This window comes from Bos indicus, chromosome 11 (assembly GCF_029378745.1).
Source record: "Bos indicus isolate NIAB-ARS_2022 breed Sahiwal x Tharparkar chromosome 11, NIAB-ARS_B.indTharparkar_mat_pri_1.0, whole genome shotgun sequence".
In the NCBI taxonomy this organism is placed as follows: Eukaryota; Metazoa; Chordata; class Mammalia; order Artiodactyla; family Bovidae; genus Bos; species Bos indicus.
Genome location: NC_091770.1, coordinates 308,712 through 331,236, shown reverse-complemented (window position 1 = coordinate 331,236; position 22,525 = coordinate 308,712). Strand labels below are relative to the sequence as shown.

At 45.9% G+C, this 22,525-nt stretch overlaps 1 protein-coding gene across 1 annotated transcript in view; it reads left to right on the top strand.

Moving 5' to 3' along the window:
* Positions 1 to 15,063, top strand: part of MERTK (MER proto-oncogene, tyrosine kinase) — a 137,517-nt gene extending 122,454 nt beyond the window's left edge. The window contains exons 16-19 of the mRNA XM_019969605.2: positions 2,566 to 2,675; positions 3,842 to 4,001; positions 4,886 to 5,022; positions 12,039 to 15,063. Coding sequence (XP_019825164.2) covers positions 2,566 to 2,675; positions 3,842 to 4,001; positions 4,886 to 5,022; positions 12,039 to 12,552 — 921 coding nt within the window. The 3' untranslated portion in view covers positions 12,553 to 15,063. The remainder of the gene's footprint in view (positions 1 to 2,565; positions 2,676 to 3,841; positions 4,002 to 4,885; positions 5,023 to 12,038) is intronic.
* The last annotated feature ends 7,462 nt before the right edge of the window (positions 15,064 to 22,525 follow it).

Below are 22,525 nucleotides of genomic sequence, written 5' to 3'. Positions count from 1 at the left end.
CTTCATAGGCAAACTAGAAAATCAAGCTTTTATTCAACTCTCTGCTGCCTTATCAGTCAGGTCCTTGGGAATGGACACCTCTGTTCCTTCTAGGGTCTCAGTCACGTGAGTGTGCCTTGCAGCAGGGCCAGGTGCCACACTGTTCTTTGCGTGAGTAGCACTCCTGGTCTTCTGATCCATGGACACTGGACACTTCTCTATTAATTTAGAATTAATTTAATTCTTTTGCTTTATAGTTGTCAGAGTATAAGTTTTGCACTTCTTTTGTTGAATTTATTCCTAAGTATTTTGTTGTTAATTCTTTTGTAGATGTTTTCTTAATTTCATTTTTGGACACTTCATTGTTTAGGGCATAGAAATGCAATTGAGTTTTGTATGTCAACCTAGTATCCTGCGACCTTATTGAACTCATTTACTAGTTTTGCCTCACAGTAATCTTTTACGTGACCTTTGGTCACAGTCTCGCAGGAATAATGTAGTTGTGCTTGGGAAAAAAATGACACAAAGCGATAGCACCTGATATTCATTATCCTTTCACAAATGTCAGCAGATTTGATATTTCTTAGCACCCAAATCCTTTCCTAGAAATTAGAATATAGAAAACCAAATGCCCCAAATATACAGAATAGAGACTTAAGGATTCATGCCTGATTTGCTTGCATTTTCTTTAAGGGTAAAGGATAATTAAAGCATTTTGTTATACAGTCTATGATTGACGTGTGTCTTAGTTGGGAAATATAAATCATTAAAAATTCAGTGTCTTGGGATTTTCCTGGTGGTCCTGTGGCTAAGACTTCACGCTCCCAGTGCAGGGGGCCTAGGTTCGATCCCTAGTCAGGGAACTAGATCCTACATGCCACAACTGAAGATCCAAGTGCCACAACTAAGACCTGGCACAGCCAAAATGAATACGTTTTTTAAAAACTTCAGTGTCTTCATCAGTACCACTTTAGAAGACTCAAGTGCCATAGAGAGTAAGCCATGACAGTCCAACCCCTCGGGGGAGAATGTATCAAGGATGGACTCATTTATGAGTTCTAGGAACTCGTAAACCCTTCTCTTTAGGGTTCCGATTGCACTAAAACCTTGCATTACTACACAGAAGTCTTCCTGAATCATCACCCTCATAATCAATCCCAACACAGTAGATTTTCTAACACACAGTCTGGTTTGATTTTTACAACCTAGGGGGAAAAAATACACACTAGACTGTTCAAACCTAAAGAAAGGCCCCCTAGAGAAACAAAAATGAAAATTCCTAAATCCTGACTTGTGGTTCTTTGGTCCCATGATAAGGAGTAAAGACTATCCTACTTTCTGTCTAGAAGAAGAAAAGTATCTTTCAAAACATTTTAAAGTGAAACATAGCAGATGTGGGTGCATAATTGGAAACAGCTACTTTTTGGGGGACTTTTTGCCATCCAAACCCTAGACCTTCCCCCCACACCCTCCCCCACTGAAACCAGACCTCCCCTCCTTTCCGCTGTTGGTCCCACTGCCACTCAGGACACAAGGATCCCATTTGACCTTATGTCTTGTGAAAACACTATTACTCACTGTCAATACTTCTAAAGAAACAATAAAATATGATATTTTCAAGAAGTTTTAGGTTAGTTGGTTTTGTTTGCATGTTTTCATCCCTTTTAAAAACCTCACTTGTGAGGTTGCATGCACGCTCAGTCTCTTAAGTCGTGTCTGACTTTTTGTGACCCCATTGGCTGCAGCCCGCCAGGCTTCTCTGTCCATGGGATTCTCCAGGCAAGAATACTGGAGTGGGTTGCTGTGCCCTCCTCCAAGGGATCTTCCTGACCCAGGGATCAAACCCTCGTATCCTGCATCTCCTGCATTAGCAGGCAAATTCTGTACCACTGAGCCACCAACGTTAGTGATATGGAAATTTCCTTGTTTCATGGCCACACTTGTAAGAAATAAAGCCATCATTTTCCCCCTCAAAGGGAATAACTTGGTTTCCTTTTAAAAGAAAAATCTCTCAGGAATTCCAGCAGTTAGGACTTGGCACTTTCACTGCCATGGCCTGTGTTCGTCTCTGTTAGTCACTCAGTCATGTCTGACTCTTTCTGACTCCATGGACTGTAGCCCACAAGGCTCCTCTGTCCAGTAATCTCCCAGGCAAGAATACTGGAGTGAGTAGCCATTCCCTTCTCCAGGGGATCGTCCCAACCCAGGAACTGAACCTGGGTCTCCTACATTGCAGGTGGATTCTTTACCATCTGAGCTACCAGGGAAGCCTGTGGGTTCAATCCCTGTTGGGGAATTCAGGTCCTATAAGCTGCACAGGGCTTCCCAGGTGACTCAGGTGGTAAAGAAGCTGCATGCAACGCAGAAGACCTGGGTTCAATTCCTGGGTCAGGAAGATCCTCTGGAGAAGGAAATGGAAACCCACTCCAGTATTCTTGCCTGGAAAATCCCATGAATGGAGAAGCTAGGTAGGCTATAGTCCATGGGGTCTCAAAGAGTCAGACACAACTGAGTAACTAGCTTCAAGCTGCACAGCACAACCAAATAATAATAATAGTCTCTCTCCTCATGTCTTCCACCCCCTAGCATATCCCCCTGCAGACACTGTTGAAGTTCATGGTGGACATTGCCCAGGGAATGGAGTATCTCAGCAACAGGAACTTTCTTCACCGAGATTTAGCTGCTCGAAACTGCATGTAAGAGTCCTGGCTCATCCTGGAGGTGGTTGGGACCTCATGGTGGTAGATATTTGTAGGACTGGTGGGTGGCATGTTGCTGTTAAAATATAGAGGAGGGCTAGATTTGGGAGAGGGACGGCGTGGCTGGCTCTGGAGACAGAATTTCTACCACCTTGAGATACGACTGAGTTTTCTGCTTGGGGGTTTTCCCTATCTCTGCCTCCAAGAGTCTGGTTGATTTCCAAAACTTTCCCCTGTGACTTTTTTTTTAAAATTTTTATTGGAGTCTGGTTGAGTTACAATGTTGTTTTAGTTTCAGGTATACAGCAAAGTGAATCAGTTGTACATGTACTTATATACACACTTTTTACATTATTTTCCCATATAGATCATTTCAGAGTATTGAGTAGAGTTCCCTATGCTATGCAGTAGGTCCTTATTAGTTATCTGTTTTATATATAGTAGTGTGTATCGTGTGTATATATGACTACTTTTTTATTTTCACACTCTCATGCAGCTCAGAGTCCTAGCTGTGACTTTGGGACCCTCCCCGACTGTCATCAGGTTTTTTGGATCCAGAATTGCATATAAGTCAACTCACCATGCCTGAGAAATCCCTTGGACAGAGGAGCGTAGCAGGCTACAGTCCATGGAGTCACAGAAAGTCAGGCACCACTTGGTGACTGAACAGTAATCATGAAGACAGTCATGAAAAGTATCACAGTTCTGTCCCTGAGTTTTCACGGTGCTATCCTGTGAAGCAGTTTTGTCCTGGCTACACCAAAACTTTCCTTCTGCAGCGAAGAGATAAGGGCTTATACAAGAACTTTGAACATCAGCTTCCCCCTCTCTTCAATCGGCTTCAGTAGCCATTGATGTTCAGTCGCTCAGTCATGTCTGACTCTTTGTGACCCCATGGACTGTAGCCCACCAGGCTTCTCTGTCTATGAGATTTCCCAGGCAAGAGTACTGGAGGGGGTTGCCATTTCCTCCTCCAAGGAGTCTTCCTGATTGAACCTGTGTCTCCTGCATTGCAGGCAGATACTTTACTGCTGATCCACTGGGGAAGCCCACTTTTTGTACTTATCCTGAATGTTTTCAGCTGCATCGGGCGCAGACCTGAGATTTAAGGCTTTGCCTCTGATGTTGCTGAGGATGTGAACTCACTCTGTCTCTCTCTGTAGGTTGCGAGATGACATGACTGTCTGCGTGGCGGACTTTGGCCTCTCTAAGAAGATCTACAGTGGTGATTACTACCGCCAGGGCCGCATTGCGAAGATGCCTGTGAAATGGATCGCCATAGAGAGTCTCGCAGACCGAGTCTACACCAGTAAAAGTGATGTGGTATGTTCAGAGCTTTGATGTGGGGCCTCGCATTCCCAAGATGAAGGCAAGTTGAAAGAAATGACCTCAGCTGGTGCCACAGGACAACTTATTCTTTGATGAACTGAGGATTGGGGCAGGTTCACCCTTCTCTTTTATTTATTGCTTGATGCTTTAATTCTAGGTGGGACACTAGATTCTGGTGAAGTAGCCTGACATGCAAAGGCCCTTCATTTATCCCCACTTTCCTCTGCTATAATATAGTGACTTATCACCCACAACTAAGATATTTCAGATTCACATTAAATTAAATGAATTCATCCAGTGGCTGTTTGAACCAAGATGCTGTATAAAAGGTGCTGTGTAACGACAGATACCCTTAACCAGAGATTTGGGAAAGGAAAACAGGGCTTCCCAGGTGGCTCAGTGGTAAAGAACCCGCCTTCCAATGCAGGAAATGTGGGTTTGATCCTGGGGCTAGGAAGATCCCCTGGAGCAGGAAATGGCAACCCACTCCAGTATCCTTGCCTGGAGAATTCCATGGGCAGAGGACCCTTGTGGGCTATAGTCCATGGGGTCACAAAGAGTTGGACAGGACTGAGCCCACACACAGGAGAAGAAAACACTTGCCAGCAACAGTAGAAACAGAACACTAAACAGAGCAGTGAAGTGACAGAAGGCTAGCCTGCCTTTGTCTCGTTTCCCAAACAACTCTAGTAGAAATGGGGAGCTGTGGGGTTCCAACCCCGTGTCACTGCCGCGTTGGGAGAGTGGCGTGTCCCTAACATCATCGTCAGCTCTGTGCGCCATCGCCAGGGCTCTGAGGAGATGACCTTTGCCAATGAAGAAGTCCATTCAGCCTTTCTGGAAAGACTTGAGCCCTCACGTTGTTGCTTTGTCCTCAGTGGGCATTTGGTGTGACCATGTGGGAGATAGCCACACGAGGAATGACCCCCTACCCCGGAGTCCAGAACCATGAGATGTATGACTATCTTCTCCACGGCCAACGGCTGAAGCAGCCCGAGGATTGCCTGGATGAACTGTGAGTCAGTTGCTCTCCATCTTGGGGCAGCCAGCAAAGTTTACCTGGGGACGCACGGCCACTGGGGTGGGGCCGCTTACAGGTGGGCGCGGGCAGAGGGCGACACGCACAGACACTGGGACCAGAAGCCTCTTGTGGGCGTAGGCGGTGTGTGCTCATCTCCAGTGAGCCCACACGTGCCCGCAAGGCCTATAATCACTTCTAGGAAACGCAGTTGGCCTTCTGTGTGGGTGGAAGCAGAACCTGCAGGTAAAGAGAGCCAGGGGTAAGGGACTTGAGCATCTGCAGGTTTTGGTGTCCACTGGGCTTCAGAAAACAATCCTCCATGTATATGATGGAGGACTGTAAATCCTACAGAGACACAGGTTGACTTCACAATGCATGGGGTACTTGGATGATTCACTGCTCTCTCTCTTTTCAAGAAAGGTTGGCTTTATTTATGAGTGGGGACAACTCTTCGTCGCAGCTCTCGGGCTACTCACTGCGGTGGCTTCTCCACTTGTGGAGTACGGGCTGGAGAGCTCAGGCTCAGTGGTTGTGGTGCGCGGGATCGTTCTTGCAGTGTGTGGCTTCTTGTCGTGGCCCATGAGCTTAGCTACCCCACAGCATGTGGGATCTTAGTTCTCCAACCAGGGTCCAACCCGTGTTCCTGCATTGGCAGGTGGATTCTTAACCACTGGACCACCAGGGAATCCCCTTTGCAGATTTTATAAAAATAATTTCCTGTGGCTCCAAGGAGAGGGGCATTCTCACTGTGTTTAACAAGAACTTTTCGGGACCGGGGACCTGCATGGGCTCCATCGTGGAATGCCTTGCTGGGCTGCTAGGGCAGGTGGGCCTGTGAAGGACCCGCCCCACACACAGACACACTCACACTCGCACGCTGGCTCTGCTTTCTCACACCCATGAGAAGGCCCCTGTCAGTTTGCTCATGGGCCTCTGACATCCCATCTCAGCCAAACAAAAGGAAGCTTTTTTGATCAGAGCCTTACTCTGCTTGGAGGTGGTGGTGGTGATTATGGTTGTAAATCCATAAAATTTAGAACAGAAACAGAAAGCCCAAGCCCTTTAAAAGAAAATCATGAAATCCTAATTTAATTAGATCTGGGGTTTCATGGTCATTTCTGCAATGGCCACATGAATGAAATATTTGCTTCTGCAAATGAGGAAGCCCTTTCCATGAAGCAATATTGAATAGGGCATTTTGTGGCTGCTTCTTTCTTGGCCTCTCTTGTGCTCCAGGAGAAGCTGACTATGAGGTCTTAGCTAGGTCTATACTGTGTCACACTGTGGTTTCAGATGATTCATGTAGAGCCAAGGCGAGGGAAGGCTGAGTCGGTTTTCTGAGAGATTTTGTAGGTGAAAGAGCCTCAGTCTCAACAATGCCGGGTGGCTGGGAAGCCGGATGAAGCAGCAACTCTGTGGTCTATGTGCCCAGAATGGCCCCTCACGCCACTGCGGGCTTGCAGAGGCGCTGGCGAACCACGCCTGCTTCCCAGGTCCCTTCTAGGGTCTGGATGCTGGGAACAACAGCATCCCTCAGAGAGGCCTCTGTGTTTCCAAATCTGGGGCCTTCTCTCTTAAACATGAGGCAGGCCCTACTGATACTTCCCTGGTGGTGCACTGGTTGTGACTTTGGGTTTCTGCTGCAGGGGCACAGGTTTGACCCCTGGTCAGGGAAGTTCCTCATGCCATGTGCTGAGGCCAAAAAGAAAAAAAAATATTAATAAAAATGAGGCAGATCCTTCTGAACGTCTCTGTTTGCTGTCTAAACTTAGTGGAGATAAGTTGACACCTATGTTTGGTTGCCCCTCGGTCATTTTATAGCTTCCCTGGTGGCTCAGTGGTAAAGAACCTGCCTGCAACGCAGGAGACCCAGGTTCCATCCCTGGATTGGGAAGATCCCCTGAAAAGGAGATGGCAACCCACTGCAGTTATTCTTGCCAGGAAATCCCACAGACAGAGGAGCCTAGTGGGCTATCGTCCAAGGGATCACAAAGACTTGGGTATGACTGAGCACACAGAACACATGCACAGTCATTTTTCGGTCAACTCTGAGAAACACAGAGATGGACATAACGGCGTGCACTTGGAGCCCTTCTCCCTGGGGCCGTCTCTTCTCATGGCATCACCCCTGCCTCCGAATGACCAGGCTACAGGCCCTGCTCCCCATCACCTCCAGGGGACATTCCTAAACTGAACTCATGGCCTCCCAGCTGCAGCTGCTGTGATTAGCACTCACTGTCCCCTGCTCCAGGTGTCACACGAAGCCACCGTGTTCTTCCTTTTCCCACTGTGTCCCATCAGCCGGCAGGTGTGTTTCAGGGTACTCCGGCCATCTCTCCCCCCAGTACAGGCCCACCTCCCGGCTATTGTGGGTTCAGCTCCAGAGTACTGCAGTAGAGTGAGTCACAGGAATTTTTGGTTTCCCAGTGCATATAAAAGTTACACTGTAGTCTAAGTGTGCAATAGCATTATGTCTAAAAAAATGACGTACATATCTTAATTTTTAAAACATTTTATTGCTAAAAAATGCTAACCATCATCAGAGCCTTCCTCAAGTCATAATCTTTTTGCTGGTGGAGGATCTGGCCTTGATATTGGTGGCTGTTGGCTGATCGGGGTGGTGGTTGAGGAAGGTTGGGGTGGCCATGGTGAATTCTTAAAATAAGATGATGAAGTTTGCCACATCGATCGACTCTTCCTTTCATGAACGATTTCTCTGTAACAGGCGATGCTCTTTGATACCATTTCTCCCACAGGAGAACCTCCTTCATACGTGGAGTCAGTCCTCTCAAATCCTGCTGCCGCTTTATCAACTTTGTTGGTGGTGGTGGTGGTATTCTTGTTGTTGTTCCGACTCTTTGCAGCCTCGTGGACTGCAGCACACCATGCTCCCCCGTCCTTCACCATCTCCCAGAGCTTGCTCAAACTCACGTCCATTGAGTTGGTGATGCCATCCAGCCATCTCATCCTCTGTTGTCCCCTTCTCCTCCTGCCTTCAATCTTTCCCAGCACCAGGGTCTTTTCTAAATGAGTTGGCTCTTTGCATCAGGTGGCCAAAGTATTGGAGCTTCAGCTTTAGCACCAGTCCTTCCAATGAATATTCAGGGTTGATTCCCTTTACGATTGACTCACTTTATCAACTAGGTTTATGTGGTACTCTAAATCCTTTGTTGTCACGTCAACAGTCTTCACAGCATCTGTACCAGGAGTAGGTTTCATCTCAGGAAACCACTTTCTTTCCTCATCCGTGAGAAGCATCTCCTCATCCATGAAAATTTCATCATAAAATTGCAGCCATTCAGGGAATTCCCTGGCAGTCCAGTAGTTAGGACTTCTTGCTTTCACTGCTGAGGGCCCAAGTTTATTCCCCGGTTGGGGAACTAAGATCCCACAAGCACGCTGTGCAGCAACCCCCTACCCCTCAAAAAAAGCCAGGTTAAAACTGCAGCAGTTCAGTCACAGTTTTAGACTTCACTTCTTATTCTAGCTCCCCTGCTATTCCAACCATATCTTCAGTTGTTTCTCTTGCTACTGTTGTTCAGTCGCTAAGTTGTTTCCAACTCTTTGCAACCCCATGGACAGGCTTCTCTGTCCTTCACCATCTCCCGGAGTTTGCTCAAACTCATGTCCATTGAGTCAGTGATGCTATCTAATCATCTCATCCTGTGCCACCCTGTTCTCACCCTGCCCTCAATCTTTCCCAGCATCAGGGTCTTTTCCAGTTAGTTGGCTCTTCGAATCAGGTAGTCAAAGTATTGGAGCAGTTACTTCCTCAACTGAAGCCTTGACCCTCAAAGTCATCCATGATGGTTGGAACCAACTTCTTTCGAACTCCTACATATGATGATATTTTGACCTCTGGCCATGAATTACAAATGTTCTAATGGCATCTATCCATAGAATACTGAATCTTTTCAAGAATGTTTTCAATTTACTTTGCTCAGATTCATCAAAGAAATCTCTATCCACAGCAGCTATAGCTTTACAGAATATATTTCTTGAGTAATAAGACTTGAAAATCTAAATTACTCCTTGATCCATGGGCTACAGTATGATATTGTGTTAGCCAGCAGAAAATAGCCTACATCTCATACGTCTCCACCAGAGCTCTTGGGTGATCAGCTACATTGTCAATGAGCAGGATTATTTTTAAAGGACTCTATTTCTCTGAGCAATTGATCTCAACAGTGGGCTGAAAATATTCAGTAAACTATGCTATAAACAGATTTGTGATCCAGGCTTTGTTGTTCCATTTATAGAGCACAGGCAGAGCAGATTTAGGGTAATTCTCCAGGGCCCCAGGACTTTTGAAATGGTAAAAAAAAAAAAGACACTGGTTTCCACTTAAAGTCATTTGCTAATTGCATTAGTTCCAAACAAGAGAGTCAGTCTGTCCCTTGAAGCTTTGAAGCCAGGCCTTGATTTCTGCCCTCTGGCTATGAAAGTCCTGGATGGCATCTTCTTCCAATCAGGACTGTTTTGTCAACTCTGACAATCTGTTGTTTGGGGCTGTCACCTTCGCTCATTATCCGAGCTACATCTTCTGTGTAATTTGCTGTAGCTTCTACATAACCCTGCTGCTTCACTCTGGACTTGTATATTATACAGACGGCTTCTTTCCTAAGACCTCAGGTTAGTTTCAAACTTTTCTTCTGCACCTTCCTCACCTCTCAGGCTTCGTAGAATTGAGGAGAGTCAAGGCCTTGCTCTGAATTTGTTTTTGGCTTAAGGGAATGCTGTGGCTGGTTTGATTTTCTGTCCAGACCACTGAAATTCTTCCATATCAGCAATGAGGCTGTTTTGCTTTCTCATCATTCGCGTGTTCCCTGGAGCAGCACTTTCAGTTTCCTTCAAGAATTTTTCCTTTGCTTTCACAACGTGGCTAACTGTTTGGCCCAAGAGGCTTCTGGCCTGTCTTGGCTTTCATTCTTGACATGCCTTCCTCATTCAGTTTAATCATGTCTAGTTTTTGATTTAGAGCGAGAGACATGTGACCCTTCCTTGCGCTTGAACACTTAGGGGCCATTGCATGGTATTAATGGCTTAATTTCAATATTGTTACGTCTCAGAAATATAACAATCTCTCTCTCAGAAGAGAGAGAGTTCCAAGGAGAGGGAACGGGACTGAGGAATAGCCAGCGGGTAGAGCCGTCAGAGGAGAAGGCAATGGCACCCCACTCCAGATTTTCCAGCCTGGAGAATCCCATGGACGGAGGAGCCTGGTAGGCTGCAGTCTATGGGGTAGCGACAAGTCAGACACAACTGAGCGACTTCACTTTCACTTTTCACTTTCATGCATTTGAGAAGGAAATGGCAACCCACTCCAGTGTTCTTGCCTGGAGAATCCCAGGGATGGGGGACCCTGGTGGCTACCATCTATGGGGTCGCACAGAGTCGGACACGACTGAAGCGACTTAGCAGCAGCAGCAGCAGAGCCATCAAAACACACACAACATCCACTGATTAAATCTGCCGTCTTCCGTGGGCACAGTTTGCGGCATCTCAAAAATATTATAATAGTAACATCAAAGAACACTGAATCACAGGTCACCCTAACAAACATTAATAATGAAAAAGTTTGAAATATTGTGAGAATTATCGAACTGTGATGGCGCCAACAGACTTGCTCGTCACGGGGTTGCCACAAACCTTCAATTTGTAAAAAACAGGGACTTCCCTTGCAGTTCAGTGGCCAAGACTCCGGGCTCCCAATGCAAAGGGTCTGGGTTTGATCCCTGGTCAGGGAACTAGATCCTGTATGCCACATCTAAAGATCCCACGTGCTGCCACGAAGATTGAAAATCTTTGTGCCACAGCTAAGACCTAGTGCAACCAAATAAACCAATAAAAAATTTTAATTTGTAAAAAACACAGTATCTTGAAGTGTGATAAAATGAAATGCTAGAAGGAGCATGGGTTTATGCCTGTGGTGGGTGGAGGGGAAATGCAATAAAACAGAATCCGCTTGTGCTATCAAACCACAGAAGCCCAGGGCTGGGCAGGGTCTAGAGTGGTCACACTTGTGGGAACGTAGGCACAGTGACATCACAGAGCATGTAAATGAATGAGCAGTTCAGGTCCCTCTTTCCTGCAAGAGTGCACGGGCTATCCTTTCTCCTGTCTTCCTCTTTTCATCACCCCCAGGATCCTAGCATATCCCTTGGGTGGCATCCAAACCTGCTTTTCTTAAAATTATCATCTGATCGTGAAAGTGCTGCTAAACACAATCTTTCCATGGTCCCCCATTTGCCCAGAGAGTGGAAGCCAGACGCATGAGGGTCTGACCCATGGCAGGCGGGGCAGCTCAGCGGTTAAGAAAATGGGCTGGGGCACCAGACACTCCTCAGTGTGGGTCAGTTTCCCCCTCAAACTAGGAAGGGCCTAGCATCACCCTCTCCGGAGACTTGTCTATAAAATGCGTTTAACAGTACTTGTGTGGGGACATGTGTTGCTGCCAAGCTAACATGTCTGAAAGTACCTTAAATGACAGCTGTTAGATAGTAAATACTACAGTCAGTCATCATTCGTTTTACTGGAGAAGGTAGAGGTCACGGACAAGAGCAGGGGTCCCCGTGTCTGTGAATGGCTGTGCACGTCTGCTTCATGGAGCAGCAGCAGATGGCCAAGATGTAGCAGCCGCACACATGCCCGAAGCTGCAGCCACCCCAAATCAGGGGCTGTCTGAGCCCAGGCTCACCTGTTGCTGTCACAGCACTGCCCTCATGGTTCACACACCTGTCCACCCCAACCCACCTCTCGACTTCATTCCTCGAGGCTCGCAGGGCCTGGAACGACGGTGAGTGTGGAGCCAGGACACTGACCCCCACTCTCACCTCCATCCCCAAGCCCCTCCACTCCCTCCTGAGTGGGACAACTGGACGGTTGGCACATGGGCTCGGGTGCTGTGCTGGGGAGGTCACGCACTTCCCTCCTGAGTGGGACAACTGGACGGTTGGCACATGGGCTCGGGTGCTGTGCTGGGGAGGTCACGCACTCCTCTTTGCTTCCAGGTATGAAATCATGCACTCGTGCTGGAGAGCGGAGCCCCTGGACCGCCCCCCCTTTTCAGTGCTGAGACTGCAGCTAAAAAAGCTCTTAGAGAGTCTGCCTGCGGTTGGGGACAACACCGAAGTCATTTATGTCAACACGCAGTTTCCAGAGAGTGCGGAGGGCCGGGCCGAGGGCTCGGCACTGACTCAGCTGGACTTGAGCATCCATCCCGACTCCATCATTGCTTCCTGCATGCCCAGCGCCACCATCAGCGTGGTCACCGCGGAAGTTCATGAGCACAGACCTCAGGAGGAACGGTACATCCTGAATGGAGGCAATGAGGGATGGGAAGAGCCAGCTATGGCTTCCCCCGCCACAGGAACAGCGGAAAAGAACCGGGTTTTACCGGAGGACACACTGGTAAGGAACGGGGTCTCTTGGTCCCAGTCCAGCACGTTGCCCCTGGAGACCTCAGGGCCAGATGAACTTTTATTTGCTGATGATGCCTCGGAAGGCTCAGAACTCCTCACGTGAGGAAAGCTGAGACACTACTCCCAAACCCTGGAAATTCTTACTTTGAAGACCCTTGATTTTTTTTGTATTTGCCTTCCTTAACAAATAAATGCCCCAGCCAGAAAGCACCACGTGAATGCTGTCAAGTAAGTCATGACTGTTTAAAGTACATAATATATATTTATTTAAAGAGATAGTATCTATCTATCTGTATATGTGGAAAGAGACAAAGATATTCTATTTTAATAAAAGATGACTTATATCATGTCACTTTTCTAGCAGATCGTAACATTTAAGCCCTAACAGCCTCATCTCTACCACAGTTCCTGGATGTTAACACTGGCACAAAGTTGTTTTTCTTTTTTTTTTTTTTTTAAGTTTTTTGTCTTTTTCGTGACTATTAAACATTTGTAAAATGAAATGCCCTATTTGCCGTTGCTCCTAGTCTTAAGAAAAATCTGGCGTTCCCACCTGAATCATGTATTTGATAAGAGTGATTCATGTTTAAAGTTTTATAACTAATGAATTCTCTGATCTGGCTTCCTAATAAAATATGAATGAGGAAGAGTGTGTGGTACTTCCTTGAGACTTGGGAGGATATGGTCACTGGCTGCCTCAGTGCCTTTGCAAAGGGCTTCTCTTGATGCCTGGCCCTTGATGCAGTTGCTCTAACCACTCTTGATATTGTTTCTTAAAGATATGGAAGAGACTTCAGTGGTGGTCCAGTGGTTAAAAATCCACCTTCCAATGCGGAGAATGTGGGTTTAATCCCTGATCAGGGAATTAAGATCCCACATGCCGCAGGGCAACTAAGCCTGAGTACTGCAATTCGAGAGGCCTGTGCTTGGCAGCTTCGGAGCCTTCGCGCTCTAGAGCCCACGCGCCACAACTGGAGAAAGCCCGAGCTCCGCAACACAGACCCAGTGCAGCCAACAAAAAGATATGGAAAAACCACTCCAGAGAGCCCAGAGATGAAAAACAAAAAATATTAGAGGGTTGAAAAATACCATCTGAGTGGAAAGATTTAAAATAAATCCTAAAAGGGACTTCTCTGGTGGTCCAGTGGTTAGGACTCCACACTTCCATTGCAGAGAACACAGGTCCCATCCCCGGTCAGGACACTGTGATCCCGCTTGCCATGCAGCTTGGCTAAAAAAAGAAGATCATAGATGAGTCCAAGAGGTAAAGCAGTTTTCTGTGGGAAGGCATGACTCACAGGAGGGAGATGTGGACAGTGAACAGGAAACAAGCTTAGAGCTCAGGACCCCTCAGTTCACATCCCAGCTCCGCTGGGTCATAACAGTCGTTGCTGGTTGAGCACTTGTTAAGTCTCAAGCACTTTATGAAAACTACAGTAATCTGTACGTCACTAACATGGGTAGCAGTGCCATCATGACGTGTGGGCCAGTAAACCGAAGCTGGAAAGATTGAGGGTCTTCTATGGCCCCTGTCTGGAGAGGGCAGGAGCCAGAATTCAGAACCAAGGAATCTGACTCGGGCTGGCTCAAGCATGTGATCTGGGGAGTCTGTTCCAGAGCTTCTTGACCTTTTAACTTTAACAAACACATGCATGCGTGCATGCTAAGTCACTTCAGTTATGTCTGACTCTTTCCGGCCCTATGGTCTGTAGCCCACCAGGCTCCTCTGTCCATGCGATTCTCCAAGCAAGGATACTGGAGTGGGCTGCCATGTGCTCCCCCAGGGTAACAAACACATGGGTAGCACTTACTATGTGGCCAGGCCCAGGAGTCATTTAATCCTCATAGTGACCCTACCAGGCGATGTTTCTTGTTTAGTTGCTCAGTCCTGACTAACTCTTCTGAGAACCCATGGGCTGTAGCCCACCAGCCTCCTCTGTCCATGGAATTTCCCAGGCAAGAATACTGGAGTGGGTTGCTGTTTCCTTCTACAGGGCATCTTCCTGACCGAGGGATTGAACCTGCATCTCCTGCATTGGCAGGAGGCTTCTTTACTACTGAGCCACCAGGAAAGACCACGTAGGTACTACTATTATCTCCATTTCACACATGGGCAGATGAGGCAAGAGAAGGTTAACTTTGCTAGTAAAGCAGTCAACCGATGTGATCAGTTTCAGTGTTGATCCTTCCAGCGCCTGTGGCAGCTGGGCAGGCCAAGCACTCTGGGATCCTCAGGCCTGTTTCGCTTGTGGATAGTTTCCCGCAAGCCACTGCAGCCTGCAGAAAGCAGCATGTGGCCCTCCTAGCCTGGATCCTCATCCCAGCTGCCAGCCTAGGTGCCCCAGTCTCCAGGGCCAGCTGAACTCTATTGTTACTGTGAAATGGTCCAGACCAGAAAGTTCTGGGGGATGGAACGGAATCTGCACTGCTGTGAGAAACACCAGCACCACATTTTATCAGTGAAAGGAAAAATAAACAAAAGGCTGTTAGAACCTACAAGATAATTTCTAACTGTTGGAAATTTTTGAATGGTTATTTGAAAATCAATAAAAGATTTTGTATCACCTGCTTTGTATCGTCTGCTTGTGCAAATAAAGTTTCCTGTTGATGATGACTATTGAGAATGTCTTTTCCATACAATAGGGATTTTAAAAGTAACTGAAACATGCTTTGGGGAAATCATGAACCAACTGGCTAGTTCAAGCAAAAAAACCCAAGTTAAAAAGGTATGTTCATGGCAACTTCCCTGGCGGTCCAGTGGTGAGGACTCTGCACTTCCACTGTAGGGGGCAAGAGTTCAATCCCTGGTTGGGAAACTAAGACCCACAAGAGCCATGTGGCCAAAAAAAAGATATGTTCGAATCTGTTAAATAAAGTAAGCAAATTGAAAACGTACTTGGGGGTTTCATACGTATTTAATGTCACATATCTAAAGTAACATGCTTTGTGTTTTGTATTTCTAATTTTAATTACATAATGTAAACAAATATATAATGAATAAGTCACCGAATGCCCTCGGCTCCCCCAAATCCTGTCCAGTGTGCTCAGTACCTGCCGTGTGGCCTGTGAAAGTCTGGGAAGCCAGGGTCAATTCTGCTGTAGAGAGAAAGCCATGGCTTCCAGCTTTTCCTGAGACGTGGCAGAGAAATTAACTTTGCCCAACCCCACAGCGATACACCAGGGCCTTGGGCAAATGGGGCGTGATGGCAGAACACCTCTCACCACCTCCTGTTCACAAGAGGAGAATAGAGCGGGACTATTCTTCATCAGGGGACTTCCCAGGTGGCTCAGTGGTGAAGAATCCGCCTCCCAGTGCAGGAGATGCAGGTTTGAGCCCTGGGGTGTGAAGATCCCCTGGAGCAGGGAATGGCACTCCACTCCAGTATTCTTGCCTGGGAAATCCCATGGACAGAGGAGCCCGGAAGGCTTCAGTCTATGGGGTTGCAAAGAATCAGACATGACTTAGTGACTAAACAACAACCCTTGTTGTTGACACTTGCAGTCCCCTAACTGAGACAGCCAGAACCACTGCTGTCTCTCGGCCACATTGGAATATCTAAAAGCTCTAACTTTCAGAGGACCTGATCCCTGACAAAGTGCTGTCCAGTCTTCTGATCATGAACTGATACATAGCCTTTCAAGTTCTCTTTTGTATAAACTCAGATTACTTATGTAAGTGGCTCTTAGGACCAAAGGAAAAAAAAAAAAAAACCGGGGAAGAGAAAACAGAAACAAGTTGGGTCATTCCCTTCAGCTGGGCTGGGACCGGGCTGTGGAGGGCGAGCAGAATAAACAAATACCTGAAATGCTCTTGACCTTCAGGTTGAGACTAAGTCTGCCTGGGGAGCTGTTTTTCCCTCCCTTTCTTCCTTCTTTCCCTCTCTTCCCACCTCTTCCCTTTCTTTCTTCTTTCTTTGCTTTTCTGCCAACTCCTGCCCCACTCCTTTTTCTCATCTTTCTGAGTAGAAAGGAGAAGTAAGGATTAGGGGCATCCTGAGTCAGTTGTGCAGCCAGCAGCAAGGGCCAGACAGGAACCAGTCCTGTGAGCCTTCCTCCAGTCATCTTGAGCAAGTCACTTTGTTCTCTCGGAGGCCAAGTGTCCATCCGTGTGCAGTAAAGACAACGCCGCCTTCTCCTGCAACCCCTTGGGTGGTTGTGTAGGAAAGGGAGGTGGCAAGGTCTTTGAAAGGACCTTATACTCGTTATCAAGGTTTTTCCCAATTAGAGCCTTCTCTCCATTCCATTCCTTATGCAGTGCAAACTCAGCATCTGTCACAGTAGAATTGTCCCTGATTATGTTACCAACTGCCTTCAATATAGTGCAAATCAACTTAAAAAAAATGCACTATGTGAGAGTTGCAAGTTAAGTGTTATTTGGGGCAAGATGAGAGCTATAGCCCAGGAGACAGCACCTCAGATAACTCTAAGAAAATGCTCCAAAGAAGCAGGGGGAAGATCAGTATATATGTGAGTCTGGCAAAGGAAGAATACATGCAATCAAGTATGTATTAAACTTTTTTCAGTAGGTGTTGAGGTCAGCAGCTTCAGCAGCACATGATTTAATCCTTTCAGAGGCAGATGGCAAGTGCCAATTTGTAGTTGACACAAAGTAACTCAGAAAAGGACTTAATCTGTGCCAGTGATGCACGCAGTGGGGACACTGGCAGAGTGCAGGATATGGGCCCTTATGCCCTAGAGGCAAGCGACTCCCTACACATCCATATAAGAACCATATCTGATGCCCAGATATCATTTCTATTGGTCTCCCCCAGGAGTTTAGTTATTCAAGCCTCGTTGACTATTCTCTTTCCATATATGGGTGATTAAGCAGTGGTGGCTTGATCAACAGGATTTGAGGACCTAAGTTGTCAGAGTGCCCTTTAGGGATGGAGAGACCCTCCCTCTGCCTCCCAGTCCCCCAGACCAACCACATTCCCCGCTTAGGAAATGGCCAAACCAGAGCTCTTAGCTTACAAATCAGGGCGATGCTGGCCAGACTTGTCCTGACTCATGAAAGTAAAGACTTTTGTAACTTCTCTGTGTCAATGACAAAAGCAAGTTGGAACTTCTGATGAATCAGTGGGAAAATAACTCACCCGAAAATAAACCAGTTACAACAGCAACTTAACTTCTCTAAAGACATTTAGGTACTTTGAGTGACAAATGGGAAAACAGGAAGTTTTGCTTTCTTTAATGAACACTTCAGTAGTGAATGGTGTTTCTATGTACAAATCTACATAAAAATTTTCTCCCTTTTAAAGCTCTAAGGACAGAAGTAAAACTGCCAATACTATTTAACTTTAGCATGCCTAAATTACCTAATTCATTTGTATTTTAACAAAATAATTATTTTTGGAAATTGTGGCCCAAAGATCACTACTTTAGAATATGTTCATGTAAAATTTACTAAAAACCATTGAATTTTAACTTATAGTGTGTGAATTTTATGGTATATCAGTTATATCACAAAAATTTTTTAAGTTTTAGGACTTTGCTCTACCAGATGTTTCAGATCCTCCTTTATCTCTATCTTGGTGAACTACGGCCTAGTGAAAAGCAAGTTCTTAAGGACTCCTCAAAGTGATCAGTCCATGGTTATTCATTTTTGCTTAACCATTAAAGAAATTAGACAAAACTTGCAGTTTTTACAATGCTTTAAATTAAGATAGTTTAAATATGTAGAAAATTATACGTATTTATATAATGTAGGAAATTAGAATATGCCACCTCAAAATATGCCACTTTGGCATAAGGATAGCTTTTTTTCCCAATTATCTTTCATCTTTAAAAAAATCTTATTGGAGTATAGTTGCTTTACAATGTTGTATTATATTCTGTTTACAGCAAAGTGAACCAGCTGTGTGTATATCCCCTCTGTTCTCGATCTCCTCCCCATTCGGGTCACCACGGGGCATTAAGGAGAGCTCTTCGCCCTATACAATAGGCTCTCATTGGTCATCTGTTTCATATGGAGCAGTGCGTAAACGTCAGTCCCATTCTCCCCTTCTTGGTGTCTGTTCTCTACATCTGTGTCTCTAAGGATAATTTTAAGTGAGAATCAACAGATGCAGAAAGAAGCCCTCTCAAGCTTCCCTTATCTGACTAAAAGCAGAAACCTCTGGAATATGTGGACTTCCATAAATCTCCTTTCCAGGGCAAGTTTTATGGTTACAGAGCAGACAGAAAGTCGGGTCTGATATGGACCTGCATAACCGAAACTTACTCCTTTACCTTCCCCCAAATGTTTCCCTTCTGCTGCTTGCCACTCTTGGAAACATAAAACCCCTTTCCCTCTTTCTTGTCACTTCCCTACAAATTTATTGTTCTTTATTAAAATGCTCTGTAAATCCCAGGTACCAACCATCCCTTTGAGTTACTAATCACAGAATTCTCCTATGTATATGCATAATACATGTGTTAATATACATGATTGATTTTCTCTTGTTAACATTTCATCAGTCTGATTTGCAGGGTCCCAGATGAGAACCTAGGACCATAGAGAAAAAAGTTGTTTTTCCTTCCCTATAATAGAACTCCGGAGAAGGCAATGGCACCCCACTCCAGTACTCTTGCCTGGAAAATCCCATGGACGGAGGAGCCTGGTAGGCTGCAGTCCATGGGGTCGCAAAGACACGACTGAGCGACTTCACTTTCAGTTTTCACTTTCATGCATTGGAGAAGGAAATGGCAACCCACTCCAGTGTTCTTGGCCTGGAGAATCCCAGGGATGGGGGAGCCTGGTGGGCTGCCGTCTATGGGGTCGCATAGAGTCGGACACAACTGAAGCAACTTAGTGGCAGCAGCAGCAGCATAATAGAACTCATGTACCCACCTTCCTAAATTCACCAGTATGAACATTTTACCAAAGTATGGTCTGTCTTGGTAAATGATTGTGTGGACTTGAAAAGAATGTGTATTCTCGCATGGGATAAAACAATACTGGGCCCTTGTAAATGGAGGTGGTTACCATTTCATCTCTTCTCCATGGTCTAGACATTAAAAAAAAAAAAATGTGTATTCTCTTGTTTCAGAGTTAAATATTCTATTAAGATTAATCAGGTCAAGTTGGTTGATTGTATTGTTCCAGTCAATTATATCCTGACAGATTGTTTTGTTTTATTTCTGTCAATTATTCAGGGAAGATTATTGAAATCACCAACAATAACTGTGGATTTTTCTCTATTTCTTATTAGTTTTTCCTTCATTTGTCTCAAGCTCTGTTAATAGGAACATAAATGCATAGGATTGTTACGTCTTTCTAATGAAATGACCTCTATTATTATGAAATAACCTTGCTGTATCCCTTATAATAGTCTCTGCTGTGAAATCTACTTTGTCTGATGTTAATATAGTCACTCCAGCTTTCCTTTGTACTGTCAGCAGGTCATATTATATTTCATTCTTTCAATTTTAACCCACTTGTGTCTTTATATATAAAGTGCCTTTCTTGTAAGTAGAATACAATTGGATACTGTTTTTTTAACCATCTGATGGTGATGGTTTTTTTTAAAAAACCATCTGTTTTTTTAACTGCTGCCTTTTAATTAGGGCAGATAAACATGTATGGTAGATAAGTTATGCATGGATGTGAGAGTTGGACTATAAGAAAAGCTGAGCATTGAAGAATTGATGCTTTTGGTGTTGGAGAAGACTCTTGAGAGTCCCCTGAACAGCGAGGAGATCAAACCAGTCAATGCTAAAGGAAATCAGTCCTGAATATTCATTGGAAGGACTAATGCTGAAGCTGAAACTCCAAAACTTTGGCCACCTGATCTGAAGAACTGACTCATTTGAAAAGACCCTGATGCTGTGAAAGATTGAGGGCAGGAGAAGGGGACGACAGAGGATGAGATGGTTGGATGGCATCACCGACTCAATGGACGTGAGTTTGAGTACACTCTGGGAGTTGATGATGGACAGGGAAGCCTGGCGTACTGCAGTCCATGGGGTCACAAGGAGTGACTCCATGTCACAAAGCCATGACTGAACAACTGAACTGAAACATGATTATTAATACACTTGGGTTTCAGTCAGTCAGCTTGCTATGTGTTTTCTGTTTTATCTGTTCTTGATTAACTTTATTTACTTTTTCTGCCTTCTTTTGGAATAATCAAATTTTTTATGATTTTGTTTCATCTCCTGTAGGTTGTTAGCTATAACTTTGTTTTTGTTCTTCAAGGTTTACAGTAGATACGCTTAACTTATAACAGCTTCTGTTAAATGACTTAAAATGTAGTATTAAAAGTCTTACAGTGGGGACTTCCCTGGTCCAGTGGTTGGGAATCCAGCTTCCAATGCAGAGGATGTGGGTTCGATCCCTGGTCAAGGAACTAAGCCTGCAAGCCACAACCAAGACCCAACACAGCCAAATAAATAAATACCCACTCACAGCAGCCTGGAATTGACAGTGTAGTTGGTGCCTTCAACCATGGACTAACAGGTATGACTAAACAAATATTCCAGCTTGGGCTTCTCTGGTAGTTCAGTGGTAAAGCATCTGCCTGCCAATGCAGGAGACATGGGTTCAATCCCTGCTCCAGGAGGATCCCACATGCCGTGGAGCAGCTAAGGCCATGCACCACCACTACTGAACCCGCGCTAGAGCCCAGGAGCCACAACTGCTGAGCCCACGCGCTGCAAATACTGAAGCCTGTGCACCCCAATTAGGGAGCAGCCCCTGCTCACTGCAACTAGAGAAAAGCCTGTGCAGCAATGAAGACCCAGCACAGCCATACATAGTTGAAAAATAAATATCGCAGCTCCCTCATCCCTTGTGAGCTGACTCTGAGGCGTGTGCCTCACATTTTCCAGCAAGTCTCTCTATAGGATACACCCCCCCTTGCCCACAAAGATGCTGATTTGATAAGTCCCCCTGTATTTTCCTTCCCTGTCACATCCCCTCACTCCCTGTATCAGTTTGCTGCTGCTGCTACTAAGCCACTACAGTCGTGTCCGACTCTGTGCGACCCCATAGACAGAAGCCCACCAGGCTCCCCCGTCCCTGGGATTCTCCAGGCAAGAACACGGGAGTGGGTTGCCGTGTCCTTGTCCAATGCGTGAAAGTGAAAAGTGAAAGGGAAGTCGCTCAGTCGTGTTGGACTCTTAGCGACCCCATGGACTGCAGCCTACCAGGCTTCTCGGTCCATGGGATTTTCCAGGCAAGAGTACTAGAGTGGGGCGCCATTGCTAGGGCAGTCAAAACAAAGCCCCACAGGCTGGGTCACTTAAATAACAGAAATTTATTTTCCTAGGCTTCAATCAAGGGATCAGAGATCCAGGTGCAGGCAGGTTTGGTTTCTTCTGAGGCCTCTCTCCTTGGCTTGTAAATGGCCGTCTTCTCCCTGTGTTTTCACATGGTCTTTTTCCTGTGTGTGTCTATGTCCTAATCTCCTCTTCTTACCAAGACTTTCATGCATTGGAGAAGGAAATGGCAACCCACTCCAATGTTCTTGCCTGGAGAATCCCAGGGACGGGGGAGCCTGGTGGGCTGCCGTCTATGGGGTCGAACAGAGTCGGACATGACTGAAGTGACTTAGCAGCCGTCATACTGGAATTGTTCTTCAGTCGCTAAGTCATGTCTGACTCTTTATGGCCCCGAGGACTGTAGCCCTCCAGGCTCCTCTGTCCATGGGATTCTCTAGGCAAGAATTCTGGAGTGGGTTGTCATTCCCTTCTCCAGGGGATCTTCCCAAGCCAGAGATCAAACCGATGTCTTTTGTGTCTCCTGCATTGGGAGGTGGATTCTTTACCACTGAGCCACCAGGGAAGTCCTGGGCTCACCTGTGTGACTTCGTTTTTACCTTAATTATCTCTTTAAAGGCCCTGTCTCCATATATAGTTGCATTCTGAGGTATTGGAGGTTAAGACTTTAATATATGAATCGGGGTGGAGGGGGGCTTACAATTCAGACCATGACATTCCCCTCCTGGTGTTTACTGCACATCTCACATGAACTACTTCCACCTAAATCCTTACCTCAGGACCTGATTTTGATCTTGCATGGCCTTGGTCTGCAGTGGCTTGAAGCACGATTTCAGCTCTGGCCAGAGACTGAAGTCAGGCCATGACAGTGAGAG